The sequence below is a fragment of the Sturnira hondurensis genome, unplaced genomic scaffold (genome assembly GCF_014824575.4).
Source record: "Sturnira hondurensis isolate 20B ecotype Veracruz unplaced genomic scaffold, ASM1482457v3 Scaffold0007406, whole genome shotgun sequence".
Taxonomy (NCBI): Eukaryota; Metazoa; Chordata; class Mammalia; order Chiroptera; family Phyllostomidae; genus Sturnira; species Sturnira hondurensis.
In genome coordinates this window covers 194,442-218,396 of record NW_028080037.1, presented here as the reverse complement: position 1 = coordinate 218,396, position 23,955 = coordinate 194,442, and the positions used below count along the sequence as shown (strand labels likewise).

Sequence of the window (23,955 nt, the reverse complement as noted above, 5' to 3'; positions counted from 1 at the left end):
AAAACTTACACAAACCAAAAATCTATGAATAAAATGATAAAATGCTAATAAAGTTCATTAAAGAAGTGAAAAGATAATTGAAAGATATATTGATGGAGTAACGTCAATATAATAAAAATATTATCTCATACAAAATACAATACAATTCCAATAAAAAATAAAAGAATACTTTTTCAGAAATGGGACCATCAGATTCTTCTATTTACAGGAAAGTTTCCAGGTCTCCCAGTATCTGGCACAGCAGTCAACAAGCACAACAGTCACAAGAGTCTTCCGTTCTAGACACAAGTGGTAATTTGTTACGCTGCAATAATAAAACAATATGGCATTTATACATGGATAGACTAATAGGTCGATGGAACAGAAAAGATTCTATGAAGTACTCTTGTACGTATCGGAGCTTCAGATATAAAAAAAATTAATCACAAATACTGAAGAAAGAATGGGCTGTTTGGTGCTTAGTGTTATGGGCTGATTGTGTCTTCCCTCCTATGAACATAAATTCATATGTTCAAGTCCAACACCCAGCACAGTCAGGATGTGACTATATTTGGAGACATGGGCTTTTAAGAGATAACTAAGGTAAAATAAGATCATCTGGATGGCTGCAACCCAAAATGAAGAGATTGGGACATACACACAGAGAGATGACCCTGTGCACACCAGGGAGAAGAGAGCCACCTGCACAGCAAAGAGAGAGGCCTCAGAAGAAAGCACACCTGCCAATACCTTGATCTCGACTTCGAGTCTCCAGAATTGTGATAAAAATTTCTGTTTTCTACCCTGCCCAGTCTGGGTTATTTTGCTGTGGCAGCTTTAGCAAACTAATACAGTAGGGGTTAGGAGAGTAACTTCCTACGTGGAAACAAAATGAAATGAGGTCAGTAGCTCGCACTATATGAATACATACAACTCCAGAGACACTGAAACATAAGTGTCAGAACTACCTGCTGCAACTCTGAGGAGATAAAACAAATATTTTATGATATCAGGACAGAGAAAGATTTCTTAAGACCCATATGAAAATCATGAAGGAAAAGCTAGATAAATTTCACAATGTCAAAACTAAAATCTAAGAGACCAACAATTTTATAAACAAAGTTCAGAGACAAGGAATAGACAGAAAAAATTAAAACATATTGCATATTGAGGATTAGTAAACAATATCCATTCAAATCCATGAAACTAGTAGAAAAAGATAAACCCAGTAGAAAAATAAGCAAATAAGAATTGACAATTTATGGAGTGAACCCTAAATGGTGTAGAATGTGTATACTTCAGCAATCATCATGGAAACGCATTATTTGTATGTTCTCTATTTCAAATATTATTCCAACAATTTTTAAAATGTTGATCTTGGGTACCCACGCCATCTCCATAATTTTGAATGTTCCACTATTAAGCAGCATACAGGCTTTATTGTTAAAATCTCTCTCTTTTTTATCGTTTTAAAGTGGCAAAATTTTATATTGTAATTTATTTTTTATTTTATTTATTTTATTTTATTTATTTATCTTTAGAGGGGAAGAGAAGGAGAGAGGGAGAGAAACATCAATGTATGGTTGCCTCTTGTGAGTCCCCCACTGGGAACCGGCCTGCAACCCAGGCATGTGCCCCGATTGGGAATCGAACCGTGATTGTGTGGTTCGCAGGCCCACACTCAATCCACTGAGCTACACCAGCCAGGGCAATATTGTAATTTATTTTTTTTAAAAACCTGGAATGTTCTTTTAAATGAAAACTTTTCATCTTATTAAGGTGATCATATATTTCCTTTGACTTAAGGTAATACTAATGGACAGCCTGATCATCTTTGTATATCTAGAATAGAACCCACTTGGTTGCAGGATATTTTGGGTAGGTATGGCCAGCATCTCTGTGTTAATTGTTCAGTATTTTTCATGAATAGTCATAATTAAGTTTTGTCTAAGCTTCCTTTTCAAATCATGACATTTGTTAATTTTGGTGTCCTATGCTATTTAATAAAAAGAAAACTTTCTTCTAATTCCTGTAGAACTATGTAAACATAAGAATTCTCTGATCACTGGATGTTTGAAAAAAATCACCAGAAACTCATGACTGATGCTTTTTGACAGAGAATCTCTGAAGTTGCCTTCATTTTTATCCTTGATTAGGTTTTCTAATTTCTTGGGTTAAATTTGATATGCAGGGCACAGCAGAAGTAATGTCGGACCTATTTAAGTGTGGTTGAAAGGGTAATAATGTCGTAATAATTTTATAGTTTTAATTTGAATATTTCACCTAAAATGTCATATTGTTGATGAGAGACCTGGTTCTTCTTGCCGACACATGTAAAGAATTACAGATGAGCACATCTATGAGCATGTAATCAGTTTATTAGTGGCCCGTTCTCATGGAAGAGAACAGGACTGGATAGAGTAGGGGGTGAAAGGCAAAGTTTCAGGGCAAAGCAGGGCAGCAAAAGTAAGGATGGCTGAAGACCAGGGTGGCAAGCCCCCGGGCAGTCTGAGGCCAGGTGGCCCAAGGCCCTGTGGCTGGGGAGCCAAGAGCGCCAAGAGGGCCCCAAGCCCCCCAGGGAGTTATCGAGTCCTGTGATTTGAGAACTTATATAGTTGGTGGGATAGGAGAAATAAAGTTACATATTGATTAACGGGTAAATGCAGTGCCAGCTTTCCTGAGGGAATGTGACTACCCAAACTTATGTATGTGGTGGTGGGGCGTCTGTTAGTCTGAATCCTTATCTTGCTCCAGACTTCATTTGTTCATCTTCTTGTGAAACGAATACCTGATATAGGACAGTTAATTAAAATTGGGGCACTTTCTAAAGTTATTTATTGGCTCTTTCTGTAAGCATCAGAGACTCCCTCTTAAAACAGATAGTGACCAGAGGTAGGCAATTAATCAAAATTGTTTTACGGGCTTCTTCTTTGGGCACTGTGGACCCTCTCCCGAATTCCAGGCCTCTGGATGAAAGCACAGTTTCAAGGCTTTCTTTCCCATAGAGTGGAAATGCTACATAGAATTTTAAGAACTTCCCTTCTTTCTTGCTAACACAGTGTTTCTTGTGACATTGAGTAACTCACTCACATGAGCTAGCATGTGAGACCTGTCTCCTTCCTCCTCCCTGCCTCGGTTTACTATTTATTCTACCTAATTGGTAAAAGGTATTTCCTGGCAACCAGGAAGCTAGACGCTGGCCAGAAACAGTATTGCAGTCTCAGAGCTCTTACTATACTGCCTCCAGCTTCCATTTGGTGTGCTTGATTGTGATACCGCTATGTGAAAGAAAAGCATGCTTATGCTCTTGTAATAAAAAATTTTGGCCCTGGCTGGTGTAGCTCAGTGGATGAGTGCGGGCCTGCGAACCGCACGATCGCGGTTCAATTCCCAGTCAGGGCACATGCCTGGGTTGCAGGCCAGTTCCCGGCAGGGGCCAGTTGCCAGCAGGGGATACACGAGAAGCAACCATACATTGATGTTTCTCTTCCTTTCTCCTTCCCTTCCCCTCTAAAGATAAATAAATAAAATATTAAAAAAAAATTTTGTGCCCTGGCTGGTGTAGCTCAGTGGATTGAGCGCGGGCCTCTAACTCAGACGATCGCGGTTCGATTCTCAGTCAGGGCACATGCCTGGGTTGCAGGCCAGTTCCCTGCAGGCCGACTCCCAGCAGGGGACATACGAAAGGCAACCATACATTGATGTTTCTCTCCCTCTCTCCTTCCCTTCCCCTCTAAAGATAAATAAATAAAATCTTTAAAAAATTTTTTGTAATTAAAAAAAGGAGGGGGCTTTATTTGTGGCAGATCCTGAATCTGTAATAAATTTTAAAAAATATATTTTATTAAATATAAAAAATATTTTAGCACCGAGAGGATCCTCATTCAGTTTCCTATGTGTCTGTGGTTATTTCTTCCTTTTCATGCTGCCTTTCTCTCCCTTTTTCGAGGATAATATCTATAACTGCCCCCCCCATCTAGAAGTACGGATCCGCTTTGCTTTTTCCTTTTAATTCCTATCTGCTTTCCATAATGTATTACTTTGTTTCCTCAAATAAATTAAGCCAATTATCCTTTTTTAAAAAAAGATGTTATTTATATATTTTTAGAAAGAAGGAAAGGAAATGAGAGGGAGAGAAACATCCATGTGTGCTTGGGTCTCCCGCACCTCCGGGAACCTGGCCCATGTGCCCGGACTGTGAATCCAACCCGGGACCCTTTGGTTCGAAGCCGGCGCTCAATTAGGGCCACTTGTCTTTCTTTTTTACCTACTTTTAGGTTTGTAGTCCTGCTCTTTTAAAATTCTAACCATTTATTTACATTTCTCCCAAAAGCCTATTCCAGCAACTCGCTGGAGTGCTAGCGGTCGTTCCTAGGACTCCGGGACGCCCAAACCGCGAAGTCTTCTGGGAAGTGTAGTCCGAAGGCGCCTTGCTTTCGCGCACGCGCACTCGCATGGTCACCGACGCTTGCGGGTTGCACACTGTCTCTTTGTCCTTCGCAGCCGCGCAGAGGCAAGTGTGGACGGAGCCTCGTACTCTGTTGCAGCTGGTAGTAATCGCGGAGGCGCCGGAGTCGCACCAAGTCTGAAGGGCCGGGGGCGTTGTGCTAGCCGGGGGGCGGGGCGGCTGCCGGGTCACGTGGTTCCGGATCCTGCGCGTCCGAGGTCGGAGACTTGGCGGGTGGGTGTCGGCGTTGTTTCGGATTCCGGCCTTGGTTTCTTGGGAGGGCCCTCGGCCGGGGCGTGTGGGGTTCCGGTTCGGACTGTAGGGGTCGCTGGGCTGCAGGCTTTGAAGTCGGTAGGCGTCGCGCTTAGGCCGGCGGGGAGTCCGGGGTACCCGCGGTGGGGTGTGGTGGGCGCCGACGGATCTGGCCAGAGCGCGGGGGACCTGGGTCTAGGCCCGGGACCCAGTATTTCGGAGAAGTTGGGGACCCTGTGGCATCCTGACGGTGCTTCGGGTGCGGCGAGTCGGTCGGGAGGAGTTAGCACGCCGCCTCTGGGTGGTCCACAGCCCTTTTTCCTGAGACTTCGTTCCCTCGGCCCCTTGGGTTCTTATCTCTTTGGGACGTTATCTTTCAGGTCGGTTTTTTAAAGCAATGCCTCCCGCCGGTGGCATCGTGGATGTGCTCGGCTGAGAGCCCCGGCCTGGTCCCGTTGACAGGCTGGGACCCTATGGCCGCACCCGGGGAGCCGATTGCGTGAGTGTCTGCGGCGCCCGTGTAGGTGGCCAGGGGGACGGTTCCCGGGCCTGATGTCTCCTCCAACTCAATTGCACTCATCCCCGCTGTACATTTTTAATGGAGGTTTTTAAAGGATTTCTCCCCTTAAATAAATAAGTAAATAAATAAAATTCTCCCCTGCCCCCGGCACCCCCAACCCTGGGGGGCGGGGGGAATGCAATTTGATAGCAGCTGTTGTGGACCGGACATCACTGACTTGAGCACCTTATCTTCACTCACGTTTTCCGGGTTGAACAATTTTCATATGAAAATGAGAGAGTGGGAAGAAATGAACTACTCCCCGCCCCGCCAGCTTTGAGGCTTTTTGCTCTCGTTAAAACACATAGTTTTTATTTTAATTATTATGTTGTTTACTTTGTTTCAACCATGTAGTGCTAGACTGAAACTGCTCTGCTTGCCGGTTGTTTTCTTGGTTTAAGGACTAACATTAAAAAAAAAATTAACCCTGACTGGTGTGGCTCCCTGGGGTCGCTGATTGGATTCCCCATCGGGCACAGGTCAGAGTCCCCAGCCAGGCCCCTGGTTTGGGGGATGGGAGGCAACCAGTCAATGTCTCCTCTTTCTAAGTAAATAAAGTCTTTTTAGGAAGATATATTTTTTTTTGGAAGATATATATCTTTATATTTTTTTTCCATTATAATTTAAAATATGTTCACTGTTGTTAATTTGGAGAATCTTGGTAAACATTCCAATGCAAATCCTTGTCCTATTAACAAGAGAGTCACTGCTGGCGTTTTGTCCATTTCTTTTAGCCAGTAAGTGTGTGTCTTCAGTACATCTTATTTGTATTTACTTTTCAAAAACAAAATTGAGAATATGCTGCATGTGCTGCTTAAAGCCATTACAATATATCATGAATATCTTTTTGTGACTTGGAATGTTTTTCCCAATTGGGGAGTTTAAATTTACCCCAGGAGTTTTTCAATTGGCCTGTAAGAACCTCTCTTCCTCTTGTTTTTGTGCTCACTCTGCTGCCACCTTTTCTGCACAGGGCACTGTATCGCTCCTGTCCTGGGAATATAAACAGGGCCTTCCCTCCCTGAAGTATTGCTGAGAGGCTGCAGTCACTGGCTCTGGGGTGGACAGCATGGGACTAGTGGCCCAGATCTGCCACTTCCTGGGTGCGTCACTGATGCTGGGGCAAGTTGCTGAACCTGTATGCTCAATGCTTTATAACAGACAATATGGTGTACAGGACATTGACACTTAAGTATAAATGGTACTTTTTATTCTTTTTCTTTCCTCTGAAATTCTTTCAGAACTTGATGCTGAGTGGAACTACAGGATGAAGAGGAAGGTAGCTTCCTCCTGAAGATAAACCTGAGAGCTGTAACCGAGAGCTGCAGTGTCCTGATGGAAATGGCCAAGGTAAAAAAAAACACCAATGAAGAGCTTAAGTCTCCATAGATGAGGGGACATGTGACAGCCAAATACAAGAGTTTGGGGGTGGGGTGGGGGGCCCTGGCTGATGCGGCTCAGTGGATTGAGCACCAGCCTGCAAAATGAAAGCCAGTTTGATTCCCTGTTGGGGCACAGGCCTGGGTTGTGGGCCAGGTCCCCAGCTGGAGGTGAATGAGAGGCAAACATCAATGTTTTCTCTCCTTTTTTTCCTCCCATCCCCTCTCTCTGAAAAGAAATAAATACTTTAAAACAAAAAAGTTTAGGGGTGACGCTTGTCCTGCAAGGGTCAAATTTCAAAAATATTTTTTATTAAAGTAAAATAAGTATAAGTCTTCATTGTTATAAGAAACTTATCAGAAGGATTTTTTAACTGCTGTACTGGTGGCTTAACACAACCCTGTTTGCCTGCAATTCTCTATTCTGTATATTCTCTGCAGTAAATAAACCTCCTTTTGACCTCTACTCTTCACAAGCTCTCGCTGAAACCCAACTAAACGTCACCAAATAGTCTCTGACAAGATTATAAAGGAAACTTAAAAATCACGTTGTGGGTTGCCCTGGTGCTTTAGGAAATGGTTTCACTGATAAACATAGTTTTATTCATTAAAATGCTAGAGTTTTTTTAAAAGATTTTATTTACTTATTTTTAGAGAGGGGAAGGGAAAGAGAAAGAGAGAAACATCAATGCGTGGTTGCCTCTCACGCACCCTGCACTGGGTACCCTGCCGCAACCCAGGTGTATGCCCTGGCTGGGAATCAAACTGGTGACCCTTTGGTTTGCAGGGCAGTGCTTAATCCACTGAGCACCACCAGCCAGGGCAAAATGCTAGAATTTTTACTACGTGAAATGAGGTGAAGTGGAAGCATAATTCGAAGGAAATGACATACTTGTTGAGAGTGTGTTTTCCTGACTTGGGTATGTGTGTTCTTTATGATTGATATATTTTTTAACCACATACAGGTTTTTGCATTTTTAATGTTTAAATGTATTGACTTTTTTGGAAAAAACTCTATTGCTTTTACATTTGTATCATGTTTGGAAAAATTTTCTCCTAGTTACCTAAATAAATATTCAACTGTGTTTTCTTCAGTCAGTATTGTAGTTTGCATAATCGACCTGGAAGTAGTGTGTTGTACTGTAAGAGATACATAACTAATTTTACTAGTTCTATAAAGATGTTACCACCTCTGTTTGTTAAGTAATCCATTTACTGTTGGCTTTGAAATGCCAGCTGCATCCTAAATGCTTGCATATTTGGACTATAATGCTTTATTTATCTGTATATTTTTTCAGTCAGTGTTAAATGCTTTTCTGATTATTATTATAATTTTATAAAATTTGTTAATATCACACGGACCTGTTTATATTCATTAGTTTTTATTTTCATAAGGTTTCATGCTGTTCCTGAACCTTTTTGCTGCTAGATGAAAATTAGAATTGCTTATTGAAGGAAAACTTTTTGAGGTTGCGATCTGAGTTAATAAAGATATAAATCATTTTTGACTAAATTTTATTTAGTGTAATATTAAGTCTTTCTGTCCCAGAAGACCAAATTATACACGAATGAAATCCATTTTTATAGTCCCCATTGGTGTTTTTAGTTTGTTTCATGTATATCTTACATATTTCTTGTCAAGTATTTTTCTATATATTTTATGTATGCTTTCTTTTATGAGTATATTTTATTTTCTACATTTTCATTGTTTTATATAAGAAAGCTGGTGATACTATAGAACTTTATTTATCTGGTAAGATGGTTCTTCTATAGTGGGGAAAAAGAAAAGCAATTTTTAAAAAGATTTTATTTATTTATTTTTACAGAGATGGGAAGGGAAGGAGAAAGAGAGGGAGAGAGACATCAGTGTGTGGTTGCACTTGAGCGCCCCCCACTGGGGACCCAGCCCACAACCCAGGCATGTGCCCTGGCTGGGAAGCAAACCAGTGACCCTTTGCGCTCAATCCCCTGAGCCGCATAAGTCAGGGTGACAAAAACAGTTTTTAAATGTACCTTGTGAAAAGTTTTCTCAGGCTCTGCCAAGGAAGAAATGCCAGTCAGCCACAAAGTCAGGCAGTATAGAGCTTTATTGCAGTTTGTGCACCCATATGAGGTTCTCTGGTCCGCAGGGTGAGGCCAGGGAACTCACCACCCGAGCAGGGAATATGGCGGGGTTTTATTTTGGATGGCTCTCCTCGTGGGAGCTGGGGATTGGTCCCCTTTGAACAAAGCGGCAGCGTATCATTGGTGACTCTCCTCGGGCTCCGGTTGCTATGCAGATATCTGTTTTGGCAAAGCCCGCCTCTTCGGGTCAACGTCAGCCATCTTTTCTGGGCTGCAGTTCAGCCGCCATTTTGTCCTACCCCGCCCATCCTGACTCCATGTATTTATTTTTGTTAAAAATGTACAGATATTTTCTACCATTTCTTAAGAGTGGTTGTCTGTGGTGTGGTTATTATCATAGGTAATAATTCTTACTTAGTTGATCTACATTTCAAAATTTCACTGTCATATTTTTCTTTTGTAGTAATAATTATGGTTGGTATTTGTTCAGTGCTGATGTGTGCCGGCTCCTGTTCTAAGCTGCGTATATTTTCATAATCTAAGGTGTAAGGGAATAACTTCTGGTGTAGCTGTGAGAAACCTCCATGTGTGTTTCCGAGTGGGCGCTGACCTTTGAATCCCAGAGAGGCGGGAAAGGGCGGAGCTCGGTTTCCTTCCAGAGTGCCGCTCTGTCGTGTGCTGTGGCCTGAGCAGCTTCTCCAGCTGTGTTTTTGTGGAAATAAGGTGACTGAATTTGTGCATGGAAATAAGCTAATTCTATGGGTCGACGTGTGAATAAACACACCCGGTGACGTTGTGATTTTGGTACTTAATGCCCTCAACAAAGTGAGAGGACATGACATTCCAGGTCTGCTGCTTAATAGCGGTGCAGTCCTGGGCACAGTTTCACTGCAGGTCTTACTTAGTTCTTCCATAAAATGGAGATTTTACTAATTGCTTTACTGAGTCATCTGTGAGGGTAAATGATAAAGTGCTTAGTGACGTGTAGAAAAGACACAGTTGTTAGCTATTGTTACTACAAAGAACTAGGCACTTTCCTTTTAATATCTCGTGTATTCCTGAGGATCCCACTGAGCCAGCCAGAGGTCCATGCTCTCCACCATTTTAGCAAGTGAAGACATGGAGGCTTGGAAGACAAGAAAGCAGCATTATTTGGGATATGGAGTGTCGTTACATAATGAAGGAATCATTCCCCAGAGATCTATGACCTCTGTACATCGAACTGCGTAGCGTCAAGCACGTACTGCGCACATCAGTGGACTGACATGGAAAAACTCACTGGTCTGTAATCGTACTGGGAGACCTGGCACACACCCTCCAGAAGCTGATAGAACTGGCAGACGTGGGCTATAGAAGGTTATAGTTGACGATTATAGTAGGAAGCTAAAGCTCATCAAAATGAAGTTCGACCCTGACCAGTGTGGCTTGGTCCGGTGTCATCCTGCAAACAGAAAGGTCATTGGTTCAGTTCTTGCTCAGGGCACATGCCTGGGTTTCCGGTTTGACCCTTGGTCAGGTTGCAACTAGAGGCAACTGATTGATATTTCCCTCTCTCCCTCCTTTCCCACCTCTCTGTGAGAATAATAATAATAATAAATAAATTTTTTAAAATTAAGTTTGTTTTTACCCAAAATTACATAGCCAGTAAAGGGAAAAGTTTTATTGAAATACCTATTTGTTTTTATGTGTTTATTGTATATTTTTTTGGCACACTGTTCCTAAAAGTATTGTGGAACCAGTTCCAAGTGCAGAGCGGATAGAACAAGCTCCTGTTCCATCTCCGAAAGTCCCTTTAATGTTTTTCCTTCAGATAGACCACGTGTCAGATACTAGATAGTTAAGAATGTACCACGCTGGATCTTAGCCAAAAGGCTGAGAAGCAGTCTAGTGTGTTCTAATACAGATCACATGAGTTTCCCACAATTCCATCTGTTTAAAATGGAGTGTCTTCACCACACCTTTTAAAGGGACTTAGACTTCACTGTCCACAGTGAACTCCGAATGGACCCCAGACTGACTTTATTGCTGTTATTTTTTATCTCTTTGCAGAAACATAGACTTCTGCTGCATTTTTACACTATGTTTTGTTCCTACCCCGTAGCCCTATTTCAGTTCTGCAGACGAACCTTACACTCTGAGTTTAGCAGGTCCTGAATTCCCAGTCTTAGCAGAGGAAGATCTTGGGTATAGTGTAAACATACCAGTTGAATCGCGTTTATCCCTAAGTCCACAGGTCCTGCTTCCCCATAGTGAGCCTGCTCTTGCAAGATAAGAAAGGAGTTCTGGAGCCAGGAATTCATTCTCAGTGTGGAAGACCTAGCCAGGACCCCACACCAGAGCTCCACGGTGCAAGCAGAGGAAACACAGAGGACTCAGGCTTGCTAATCATTTTCTGCAGAGAACAGAAAATGACCATGTTGCAGGTGAGCTGATTGTTTATTCCTCATTATTTTTCCAGGGGATTAGAAGTGTGTAAGCCTCCCAGTGAAATTATTTTCTTTCTCCCAATGAATAAAATAATTGAGAAATTGGGAGCCCTGGCCCTGGGGCTTGGTTGGAGCATTGTCCTGTAATCTAAAGGTTGTGCTTTGATTCCTGATCTGGGCACATGCCTAGGGTGTTTGTCCTTCCCCAGGCAGGCTATATCTGCTTGAGTGAGGATTAAAAAAAAAAGACAGACAGAAATCAGGAGAAAACCGCCTCAGAAGAGGAGATTGAGAGCAGGACAAAATTGGAGCATTAGCAGTAACTGGGCCCTGAGACAGTCTTAAGGCTTCAGTTTTTATAAACCATAAATACTGAGTATATTCATATTGATAATTAATATGAGCTGCAATCTTGGTTCTCAAATTTTTGGCATTCGTAATAAATAAATACGAACATGTATGTGAGCTATGTTATGCAAATTGATTCTTCATATAAAGTGAATGTTCCTAGGTCATGCTTGATGGAAGTCTTTGAATAAATGACGTAGTGGGTGATGTCCTGAAGAGGAACACTGTAGTAAACACACAGATCTCAAGGTGGTTTCTTTATAGCTATACACAGAGTGTGACCCAAAGCAAAAATGACAAAGCAGGACTTAGTGACCGTAATTATTTATTTACCTCCTGTTGTGAAGCAGAATCACATGCAGGAAAGTACATAAAAAGTAAAAGAACAACTTAATGAATTTTCAACCGAATGCAATTATAGTTCATAACTTCCTGCTCCTGACCAAGGACGAGGTAGGTGCCCTCCGCTGTCACAACCGCTTTCCTCCTGACAGGCAGCCGGGACCTGGCTTACAACCCTTTTCTTGCTTCCCCTTACACCTCTATCTCAAAGTTTCCACCCTTGAGCACTGCAGGTTGGCTTTGTGTGTTCTCAGCTCGTGTGCCTTGGGGGCTTCCAAACCGTGTGGCGCCTGGCCACTGAGTCAGGGGCACAGACCTGTTTTTCCTGAGATGGTCAACCAAGAAAATGTCAACATCTAACACAACAATGGCCATCCAGTGTGAATGTATCAAAATTACACCTTTTTAAAAAAATCAAATGGGGAAATAATGGAACACAGTTTTTGATGTGCTGCAGACATTTCTTTCTTTCTTTCGTTTTTTTTAAAGATTTTCTTTATTTATCTCTAGAGGGGATGGGAAGGACAGGAGAGAAATACCAATGTATGGTCGCCTCTCACGCGTCCTCTGCTGAGAACTGGCCCGCAACCCAGGCATGTGCCCTGACTGGGAATCGAACTGAGAGTGTGTGGTTCACAGGCCTGTGCTCAATCCACTGAGCTATACCAGTCAGGGCCAGACATTTCTTTGTTTTTATTTTATTTACTTTTAGAGAGGGGAAGGGAGGAAGAAAGAAACATCGGTGTGCAAGAGATACATCAATTGGTTGCCTCTCACATGCCTCCAACTGGGGACCTGGACTATAACCCAGGTGTGTGCTCTGACCGGGTATGAAGCTCGTGGTGGTTCGGTTCCCAGGCTGGCGCTCAGTCCACTGAGCCTCACCACCCAGGGCAGAATCTCAGTGCTTAGTGTATGTGTGTTATGAGATGAAAAAGATTGAAAATCGCTAGACTAGACTCATTCATGTTCTTTCACTTTGTGTTTGTTTCTTTCACTTAACATTTTGTTTGTGAGATCATTGCAATTACAGCCTTTAATAAGGCAGCTGCTTAATATTGATCACTAAATCCAGTCAGTGTCTAAATTCCCAGTGGTCTCGGAACTCATAAACTGCTTCCTTTATAGTTTGTTTGAATTACAATCTAAATAACGTTCATACAGTGCAGTCGGTTCATCTGTCTCTTAAGTCTCTTCATCTTTTTGCAGTTCTTATGGTTTCTAGCCATATTATCTGTTGAAGAAGCCAGGTTTTTAATTCTGTAGTTCCCACTGTCACATTTACCAATCGCTTCTCCAGCGTGTTTCTTATATGGTGGTGGATCTGGAGGTGTGCTGTCCCATATAGCAGCCGCTGTCTGTGGACTGTTTAAATTTAAATTAATTAAGCTCCTTAGTCACACCAGCCTCGGGGCTCACTAGACATAAACTAGTGAGGACAGCCAGGAATTGGATAGCACAGATAAAGAATATTTCTATCGCCCTGGCTAGTGTGGCTCAGTGGATTGAGTGCCAACCTGTGAACCAAAGGGTTGGTGGGTTCGATTCCCAGTCAGGGTGCATGCCTGGGCTGCAGGACAGGTCCCTGGTAGGGGACATCCAAGAGGAAACCATACATTGATGTTCCTCTCTCTCTCTTTCTCCCTCCTTTCCTCTCTAAAAATAAATAAATAAAATCTCTTTTTAAAAAAAGAAAATGTCCATCACCTTAGAAACTGGGACAGATCTGATCTAGAGCCTTGATCAGATTCAAGTTTGAGATTTTGATATGAATGTTTCAGAGTTTGTATTTCCTTTCAGGAGGCTCATAATATTTGCTTCTGTCTATTATCACTGCTTGGATGGAGTATTTCATTAGGGGCTGCAAACTTACAACATTCTACTTCTATCGTTTCTGCTTTATTAACTAGAATACTGCTTTCTAGCTTGGCAAGATAGCTCAAGGCTCAGATTGTACAGTTATTTTTTAAAGATTTTATTTATTATCTTTTAGTGAGGGGGAAGGGAGGGGGAAATTGAGGGAGAGAAACATTGATATGCAAGGGAAACATTGATCGATTCCCTCTTGTGCGCCCCCAACCAGGGACCCGACCCACAAGCCAGGCATGAACCCTGCCTGGGAATCAAAACGGTGACCTTTCAGTTCGAGGGCCGGTGGTAGGTCCAGTGAGCCACACCAGCCAGGGCTGTACAACTGTTTTGCCCCAGACCTGCAACTCTTCATTTTGACAGTAAATGGTAACTTCAAATTTTTGTATTTTTGAAAGCTTTTGTTACCAGAGCATGGACATATTGTAGATGTTTGCATATTGACTTTGTATAGAGGAACTTTTTGTGTGTGTGTGAGGAAGAGAGAGAGACACTGATGTAAGAGAGAAACATCGATCGGTTGCTTCCCAAATGGTGACTGAACTGCAGCCTTTCAGTATACGAGATGACACTCCCACCAACTGTGCCGACTGGCAGGGCTTTCTAGGGACTTTTTAAGCTTACTTATAATTCTAATAATTTTTCTTTAGACTTAATGAGATTTTCCATGTTCTGAAAATGTCAGCTAAACCTTTTCTTTTTTTAAGATTTTATTTATTTAGTTTTCGAGAACTCACCCAGGGCTCAGCTATACCTTTTTTAGTAAAAAGAAATTCCACCTAAATTCCTAGTTTCCCAAGACTTTTTATAACAAATAAATGGGAATTGTTTTTCAATTTTTAGTTTGTTGATTTTCTCTTTTTCATCTGCTGCTTCCTTCAGAAATCTATTCCTTTTTATAAATTTTAAAGCTGCTTTTTTAAATGGTGTTAGATTCTTCTGTATTTGCAGTTCTTGTCATATACATGCTTCCCTTTGCAGATATACTTGATGGGCTCCTATTGAGGTGATTAGATAGTTTTTCTTACTCTGTTAAGGTAGTGAATATCCTTGACTTATTTTTTTGAAGATTTTATTTATTTATTTTTAGACAGAGTGGGAGGAAGGGAGGAAGACAGGGAGAGAAACATCAATGTGTGGTTGCCTCTCATGTGTCCCCTACTGAGGACCTGGCCTGCAACCCAGGCATGTGCCCTGACTGGGAATCCAACTGACAACCTTTTACTCTACAGGCCGGTGCTCAATCCACTGAGCCACACCAGCTAGGGCTGACTTATTTTTTATTTACGGTAAACTAATCTAGTCTGAATGTTTTCCTTTATGTATTGCTTACTATAATTTAGTAGCATGTTTAGGATTTTCACATCGGTGTTCATGTGAATGGCCTTTTCCTTTCTTACCAAGGTTATGCTGGTATCAAAAAGTTTAGGGTTATTTTTTTGCTTTTATGTTCCATAAGAATTTGGTAAGATTGAAAATAATTCTGTATTAAATGTTTACAGAATTAACTGCTAAATCCTTTTTTTTGGTCAGAGGATATTCACACAGGGAATCAATAATTTCTACATGTGCAATGCATATGTTATAAAGTCTTTCATGGGTAAATAAATGAGTCATTCAAAGAACAAGGCAAAACCATAGATTTTAATGTAACAGAATACAGGGAGTTCGTTGTGCACAAATTTGTCCGATGTACACAAAGCCATGTATAAACGGAAGGATGGAAGGAACCGTTACAGCCTTTTGTCCCACCATGCAGCACAGTGGTCCCGGCAGTCTCGGACTTGCTCTGGGCAGAGCAGTGTGCTCAAGCTCCGGCCTGGCTTTCTCCATCACCGAGGAGTAACTGCCTTGGATTCAGCGGGATTGTGCTTTTACAGGGGCCATTCGCCTTTGAAGATTTGTCTGTGGACTTCACCCAGAAGGAGTGGCAACTGCTGGACCCGTCTCAGAAGGACTTATACAAGGATGTCATGTTGGAGAACTATAGCAGCCTAGTGGCACTGGGTAAGAGAAGCTTCCCAGAGGACCTCGTTGTGCCCAATACCGTGTTGTTTCGGTTTTTGTTTTGTTTTTAGTTGTTGAGAGCTTCTGGGGCTCTGAATTGGTAATGAGTTTGGGCCTAAAGATAGGAGATCAAAGATTCTTGGACTGGGATGGGAGGTGAAGTATTTGGATCTCACCTTTCCACGATGAAGTCTTAGTGTTGTTGTGCAGCCTCTGAAACGCACAGTGATAGTCCCGGTGGTGGGAACACCTCGTGCAGACAACTTCCTGTGTCCCCTGTACTGTTCTCGTCCTGACTCGGCTACTCATTGGGATGATCCTTTGTAAAAGGTGTGATTTTACAGAGGTAAAGAAAGCTTCCCTCTGTTTGATGAGGAAATCGAAGGTAAGAAAGGTCAAGTATCTTTCCCAAGGACTGATGGAGTAAATGGAACAGTCAGGATTTGAACCCAGGCAGGCTGGCTCTAGAGCTTGTGAAGTGTTTAACGGTTTTGGATGTGAAACAACTTCTTAGACTTTGTCAGCCACCAGGGAGACCATTACTGTTTCCCTGAGAATTACTCACTCTGAGAATTATTAACCATCCTTTGATTTACAGATGGTTAGCTTAACTGGGTCAGTTCTAACGCCAAAACTTGCCCATTCCTCAGGCCCTAAAGTCCAAGTATTCAGGGCCAAGGCCTTTGTGATTTCCCTTGAACAGGGTATGGATCTATGAAACCTGATGTCATCTTCAAGTTGGAACAAGGAGAAGAGCCTTGGGTAGGAGATGGAGAGATTCCGAGGTCAGACTCTGCAGGTGAGTGCATGAGGACCAGGCAGGTGGGAGAAGGCAGAAGTGCAGTCTCAGCCAGTCGGTGCGTTGCCATCTTTCAGATGTGCTGCAGATGCTCCTTCTCTCGCCTCAGCCTGTGACACAAGCTGCTCGGGAAACCACATTTACCGCTGCTTCTGTGCTTGCAGCGTAAAGTGAAATGTTTCTAGCTTGTCTGGGCTGTGATGTTACTCCCCATCTGTCACATCTTGGGCTTTGACCTCTGGTTCGGTTTTCCGCCTCTGGCCTGTTTACTCTCCTCTGCCTTCCCTTGCCCTCTGGTCAAAGACACCTTTGCTTGTACATTTAAAAACTATTATCTTTTTCCTCGTTTTGGATGTGTTTGATGCCCTGAGAAATACCCTGTGAAAGCCCACTCTGTTCCACCTTATGATAGGGAATGGGCTCAACATTCCTCCCAGACATGCTGTTCTTGTCCTCCCTGTTGAGTCAGGTTCTGCTCTGCTTGTGCTATAGGCTACGTGCCGTGGAGTGCATTGCGTGATCTCTTTCTACCATTCTTTCGATTATTTATGGTTTTTCCCCCTTCGGATATATATTTTTAAAGCATTCCCTCCTCAACTCCCACTTAAAACTAGGCCCATCCTGTCTCATTCCTGAAGTTCCCAAATTGCTAGAAAGACTCAGATTTTAATCTTTTGTAAGTTCAGTGATGCCACCATTTGAGTTCCTGGAGCATCCAGCACTACTTTTATCAGTTAAACCTTCCTGCTCATTGTCTGCTATTTGACATCAACCAATTTTGGGTTCCCTCAAAAGCAGACCGTGAGATAACTGTCCGAGGGCAAGGCTTTACTGGGGATGTGATTCACATGGTGCAGTGGGAGAAAGCGAGGGGTGAGCCATGCACACTTGGTGCTGCTGGGGGCCCCCTAGGGAATCAAGGAGCTGGCTGTCACCTTCTCACTGCTATTTCTGATTGAGCGTTGCTCCGGAACATTGACTTCATAGTGTCCAGCATCCCTGCCTGGGAACCAGGAGTGCCCTTACAGCCCAGGAAAGTTCTCCAGTGGAGAGATGTGGGTGCCTGGGATAAGCCCCACCATCCACCCGAGCTGCAGGTGTCCCCTGGGTGTAGATGAGGCAGCAAGAGCACCTGCTACAGCATGTAATCTATTCACTGACCTCCGTGTTGTCTGTCTGTTTCCCCCTTTCATGTTCATGGTCAACTCCATTTAAACATTTCTCAAAGTTTTCAGTTGTGATATTCTTTTCTGCATCCGAACTTTTGTGTTATGCTTTCTATATTTAGGACCTCTTGACCCTTTCTGCACAGACTCCGTTTTCAGTGCATTCATGTTCAGGAGATGTTTCTTGACTGCTCCAGCCTACATTTTTTCTCATTGTTTTCTGATTTCCTTTCCTAGACTGGATCACATTGTGTATGATAGTTTTTAGTTGGTTGGTTCCTGAGCTTTGTTTGCACACTTATACACAAAGGCTTCTAACTTCATATCTTTCATTATGGAACATATTATACTCATTCAATAAATGTCTTCATAAGCCCATTGTTTTTTTTAATATATTTTATTGATTATGCCATTACAGTTGTCCTATTTTCCCCCTTCATTCCCCTCCACCCTGCACACCCCCTCCCCCACCATTCCCCCCTTTAGTTTATGTCCACGTGTCGCAAGTTCTTTAGATTCTATATTTCCCATACTATTCTTGCCCTCTCCCCTATCTATTTTCTACCTACTGTCTATGCTATTTTCCGTACCTTCTCCCCCCTTCTCCTCCTCCCACTCCCCTGTTGCTAACCCTCCATGTGATCTCCATTTCTATGGTTCTGCTCCTGATCTAGCTGTCCTCTTAGTTTGCTTTTGTTTTAGGTGTGGTTGTTAATAGCTGTGAGTTTTCTGTCCTTTCACTGTTCATATTTTGGTAGTGTCATAAACCCATGGTTTTAATACAGATGTTTTTAACCAGATGTGGGTCAGATCACTTGAGGGTATTTTTTCCCAATGACAGGCATAATGGGTCAGTTACCAGAGGGGTAGGGTTGTATATATGTGCATGTGTGTGTGTGTGTGTGTGTGTGTGTGTGTGTGTGTTTTAAGATCATTAACACTTATTTTTAGCCCTGGCTGATGTGTCTCAGTGAGATTGAGTGCAAATTTGTGAACTACAGGGATCGCTGGTTCGATTCCCAATCAGGGCACCTGCCTGGGTTGTGGGCTGGGTGTGCAAGAGGCAACTACATGTTGATGTTTCTCTCTCTCTCTTTCTCCCTCCCTTCTCCTCTCCCTAGAAATAAATAAATGAAAAAAATTTAATTTGTTTTAATTATTTTTATTTTTAATTCTTTAATAAACATTTTTATTGTTACTTAAATAAATGAAAAATTAAAAAAATAAAATAACATTTATTATTAAGAGGAAAAGAGGGGTGGAGGGAGAGAAACAGCGATGTGCAAGAGAAATATTGATCAATCGCCTCTTGCATGCCCTCAGTTGGTGCCCTGGCCTACAGCAAAGACATGTGCCCTGATAGAGAGTGGAATGGGGACCTTTAGCTTGCAGGATGATGCCCAAGCCACTGAGGCACCAGTCAGGGGCCACATACAGTTTTTAAGTTGGGTGTTCTGAGACTGGAATTTGTAATTTGAGAACCTGCTAGTGACTTCTGTGTACCACATTATTTGAGACCCAGTGCTTTAATAATGACTGCCAAAATGATAAAAAGTAAGAGACAGAAAATACCTCCCAGTAGCTTAGAACTTATATAAGATGAAACATTTGCGTATATTATTTCAATTTTGCATTTAAATGTTTCTCTCTTACATCAGTGTTTCTTTCTCTCTCTCCTTCATCTTTCTCTAAAATCAATAAATATATTTTAAGGTGTGGGTTAAAAAAATATATATATAATCTATTTATTAGGTTTTCTAATTGAATGTAAGTTTCATGATGGCAAAGTCTTATTCTTTTATGTGTCTCGTACATCACACACCACCTGGAACACAGAATATGTAGTCAGTAGGTGTTAAGTAAATTAATTCCTCAGAACATTGGATCAGTGCTTCCTCCAACTTCCTCTCTTTATTCCCCATTGCTTCTGATATATTTTTCAGTCTGCCTTGTTTTAAACTTTAACAACAACCAAAGGTAACAGTACACTCTTTCCTGTTTATAGCATTTCTCTTATTTTTATTTTTAGTATCTAGAGTGTAGACATTGTTATTGGAGCTTATGTCAGACTACAAAACTAACCTTAAAAAGCATCCATGCCTTTAAATAACATTTGTAGCTTTTTATTCAGCACACCCATAGGAGAATTCACAGATTTGGTGTTTTTTTTTCCTTTATAGAACAAGTCTTGCAAGTAAATGGTCACATGATGTGGCACCAGGATAACCAAGAGGAGCTTAAAAATGTGAAACAAGATTATGAATGTGATACATTTGGAAAAAATTTCAATCTGAGCATAAACCTTGTTCCTTTAAGGAAGTCGAATGATGAAGGTGATGTAGATGGATTAATTTTAAAACATAATTTAGACTTACTTCTTCCAAAAGTTGACTATAAAAAAACAGAACCAGGTGACTTAAATGTATTTGATAAGTTGTTTATGCATAGCAAGACTGAAGAAACTGATACTTGGTTAAAATACTATGAGTGTGATAAATATGACAAAATTATCTATAAGAAGTCACAGATTATTATATATCACAGAAATCGTTTAGGGGAGAAGCTTTATGAATGCAGTGAATGTAGGAAACGCTTCAGTAAGAGATCAAGTCTCATTAAACACCAGAGTAGACATGTAAGAGAGTTAGCCTATGGCTGTGGTAAATGTGGCAAAACCTTTCCACAGAAGTCACAGTTTGTCACACACCACAGAACTCATACAGGAGAGAAACCTTATAATTGTAGCCAGTGTGGGAAAGCCTTCTCCCAAAAGTCACAGCTCACATCCCATCAGAGGACACACACAGGAGAGAAGCCATATGAATGTGGTGAATGTGGGAAAGCCTTCTCCCGGAAGTCACATCTTATATCGCACTGGAGGACACATACAGGGGAAAAACCCTACGTATGCAGCGAATGCGGGAGAGCCTTTAGTGAAAAGTCAAATCTCATTAATCATCAGAGAATCCATACAGGAGAGAAACCCTTTGAATGCAGAGAGTGCAGGAAGGCTTTTAGCAGGAAGTCACAGCTTGTTACACATCACAGGACTCACACAGGAACCAAACCTTACGGATGTACTGATTGTAGAAAAGCCTTTTTTGAGAAATCAGAGCTCATTAGACACCAGACAATTCACACTGGAGAGAAGCCCTATGAATGCAGCGAATGTCAGAAAGCCTTTAGAGAGAGGTCAAGTCTCATCAATCATCAGAGAACGCACACAGGAGAGAAACCTCATGGATGCATTCAGTGTGGGAAAGCCTTCTCCCAGAAGTCACATCTGATTTCACATCAGATGACACACACAGGCGAGAAACCCTTTGTATGCAGTAAGTGTGGGCGGGCCTTCAGCAGGAAATCCCAGCTTGTTAGACATCAGAGAACTCACACAGGAGAGAAACCCTATGCCTGCAGTGAGTGTGGGAAAGCTTTCAGTGAGAAATTAAGCCTCACTAATCATCAGAGAATTCACACAGGAGAAAAGCCCTATGTGTGCACTGAATGTGGGAAAGCCTTTTGTCAGAAGTCCCATCTCATATCGCATCAGCGGACACACACAGGAGAGAAACCCTATGAATGCACCGAATGTGGGAAAGCCTTTGGCGAGAAGTCAAGTCTTGCAACTCACCAGAGAACTCATACAGGAGAAAAACCCTATGAATGCAGGGACTGTGAAAAAGCCTTCTCCCAGAAATCTCAGCTCAACACTCATCAGAGAATCCACACAGGAGAGAAACCTTATGAATGCAGTCTTTGTAGGAAAGCTTTCTTTGAGAAGTCAGAGCTAATTAGACATCACCGAACTCATACAGGAGAAAAACCTTATGAATGCGGTGAATGTAGAAAAGCCTTCAGGGAGAAATCAAGTCTCATCAATCATCAGAGAATACATACAGGAGAGAAACCCTTTCAGTGCAGTGAATGTGGCAAAGCCTTCTCTCGGAAATCACACCTGATACCACATCAGAGGACACATACAGGAGAGAGGCCCTATGGATGCAGTGAGTGTATGAAGGCGTTCTCCCAGAAGTCACAGCTTGTTAATCATCAGAGAATTCATACTGGAGAGAAACCTTATCAATGTAATGAATGTGGGAAAGCCTTCTCCCAAAAGTCTCAGCTCATTAATCATCAGAGAACTCATACAGTAAAGAAATTATAGACATTGACTTAATATTAGTCTTTGAAAGAGACCTTAACTCATTGTACTTCAGAAAGTGCAGTTGGTAAGTCAGATAATAGATCACATTATATATGTCAGTGTTATTTTGGGTAGGAACTTTAAATGAGGTTATGTAGGGAAGGCTTTCATCAGATTGACATGTTTATATATCAGAATTCATAGCATGGAATGAGCCCATGAAATGCAGTGTATGTCCAAAGGCTTTCAAACTATAGTTACACCTTATGCAGTAGAAAATTAACAGTGAAGAGGAATACTGAGAATATTAGAAAGCATTCCAGGGGGCAGATCTCATTGGCTGTTAGAAATACTCCCACTGGGGATAAATCCTAGTCCAGTGAGTGAAGGGAACCCCCCTGAATGTGGCACTTGAGGTAATATTTTTATCAAGAAATGACAGCTTGTTGTACAGAAGAAAATGCCTTCAGGAATGAAATTTTATCAAGCCACTAAATACGGAACAGTCTTTAGCAAGTAATCCAATCATACTGTATTTTGGACAATTCATGTTGTGGGTAAACCTAACAATTTAAAGACATTGGAAATATGTGTCCTAGAAATAATGCTATAAAGGGAAGCCATGTAATTTTTGTATGCAATTCTATCCAATTCTAGATGGTTGACAGGTTTTCACTCTGAAGTATGGAGTTTTAAATATATGTGAATAAACTGAGTCATTGAAAAATCTAAATAAGGAATTTCTTAGTGGTGTTTGTGGCTTACTTTCCTTTGTCACATAATGTGTGTTGTACTGTGAAAAAGCACATGGTAATGTAGTTGGGAGCATGAGGTGGACATGTGTAGTGCCTGTGATGTCTGTCGAGACACATCATGTACAACTTGTTTTCTGTCTTACTGATAATATAAAAATGGTAAGTAATGTAGCATGTCTTACTGCTAAATAAGAGCTTCAATAGAAACACCGCATCTCATTTCCCTATCATTTGGCATATAAAGAGGGTATATTGTTGTTACTTAATTTTGTCTTCAGTAACAGAAGCCAGCATTTTATATAAAGCCTTATGCATCCTTAGCACCTGAGACACAGTTTATATAAAACCTGGTTAATAATTATTAAAAGGCAGGAACCACAGAATTGCAGTAGTATTCATGACTGAGTGAGAAAAGGAAGTGTGTGACTATATTACTCAGCATTCAAACAAAATGGCTGTGCAAAATCTTTTTCTCATTTACTGAGATGCCTCCATGTGTAACGTATATGTAAAGTTGTTTTGTAACCCAAGTACAACTTGCATTTTTATTTTCTATGGTGAAATGTCATGGGTTCTGTGTGCTGCCATTGTTTTTGGAATTATATAAAATATCTTTATAATAGCAGTGAAAAAACAATTTCTTAAAGGATACGCTTCAGAAAATGTAAAGTATAAAGAATTATGTGGTAAGAATTATATTTTTGATGTATTCGAGGAAGCCTATTTTACCTTCCAGGAAATTTCTGTGATTACTGAACAAGTCTTAGGAAACAAGATTTTCACCATTACTTGAAAAATTTGTTTCACCTTCCTTTATTACTTGCATCATCCACATTGGAAACTTTCCATTTTAAATTTACCATTATATAAGTATGGTACTCTCTGAAAATGCATGAACCGTTCCTTAGCTCAACTGGAATTTTTTAGTGTTCTTTCTATAATGTTGCTTGATGAAGTCACCACTATTTATGTGTGGGGGTGAAATTCAGAAAAATCTAACATTGACCTTGCTTCTAATCTTGGGAAAATCAAGACTTTTTTGACACACAAATTGTTTTGTCAGTGGGTGTATTGCACCTTTTATGAGTATTTTTTTATTTAACTTTCAGTTTTATGTCACTATTGAAAAATTGGGACATTAAATGAGAGTAATTTTTTAAACCATTGCATCAGAATTTTCGATAGCCAGATCATCATTCCTTTTCTTTTTTAAGGATATATTTACCATCTGGCCTTTAAAAAAAAAGATTTTATTTATTTATTTATTTTTAGGGGGGAGGGGAAGGAGAGAAATATCAATGTATGGTTGCCTCTCGTGAGTCTCCTGCTGGGAACTGGCCTGCAACCCAGGCATGTGCCCTGACTGGGATTTGAACCTCGATCATATGGTTTGCAGGCCCACGCTCAACCCATTGAGCT

General features: G+C 41.4%; 1 protein-coding gene and 1 non-coding gene across 9 annotated transcripts; one reads left to right on the top strand and one right to left on the bottom strand.

The window, feature by feature from the left end:
- Positions 1-4,447: 4,447 nt before the first annotated feature.
- On the top strand, positions 4,448-22,753 carry ZNF84 (zinc finger protein 84). Of its 8 annotated transcripts, XM_037051785.1 has the most exons (8): positions 4,448-4,660; positions 5,059-5,177; positions 6,479-6,587; positions 9,224-9,403; positions 10,907-11,103; positions 15,546-15,672; positions 16,376-16,471; positions 19,818-22,753. In XM_037051785.1, the coding sequence occupies exons 5-8, from the start codon at positions 11,089-11,091 to the stop codon at positions 21,800-21,802; spliced, it is 2,223 nt and encodes a 740-aa protein (XP_036907680.1). In that variant the 5' UTR covers positions 4,448-4,660; positions 5,059-5,177; positions 6,479-6,587; positions 9,224-9,403; positions 10,907-11,088; the 3' UTR covers positions 21,803-22,753. The 8 variants fall into 8 exon arrangements, with proteins under 8 accessions (XP_036907680.1, XP_036907674.1, XP_036907679.1 ...); XM_037051779.1 differs by lacking the exon at positions 9,224-9,403; XM_037051782.1 differs by lacking the exon at positions 9,224-9,403 and having other exon boundaries at positions 4,478-4,529.
- On the bottom strand, positions 10,383-10,564 carry LOC118991361 (U2 spliceosomal RNA). Its single transcript, XR_005067391.1, has one exon. It is a non-coding gene; the product is annotated as a U2 spliceosomal RNA (small nuclear RNA).
- Positions 22,754-23,955: the final 1,202 nt, after the last annotated feature.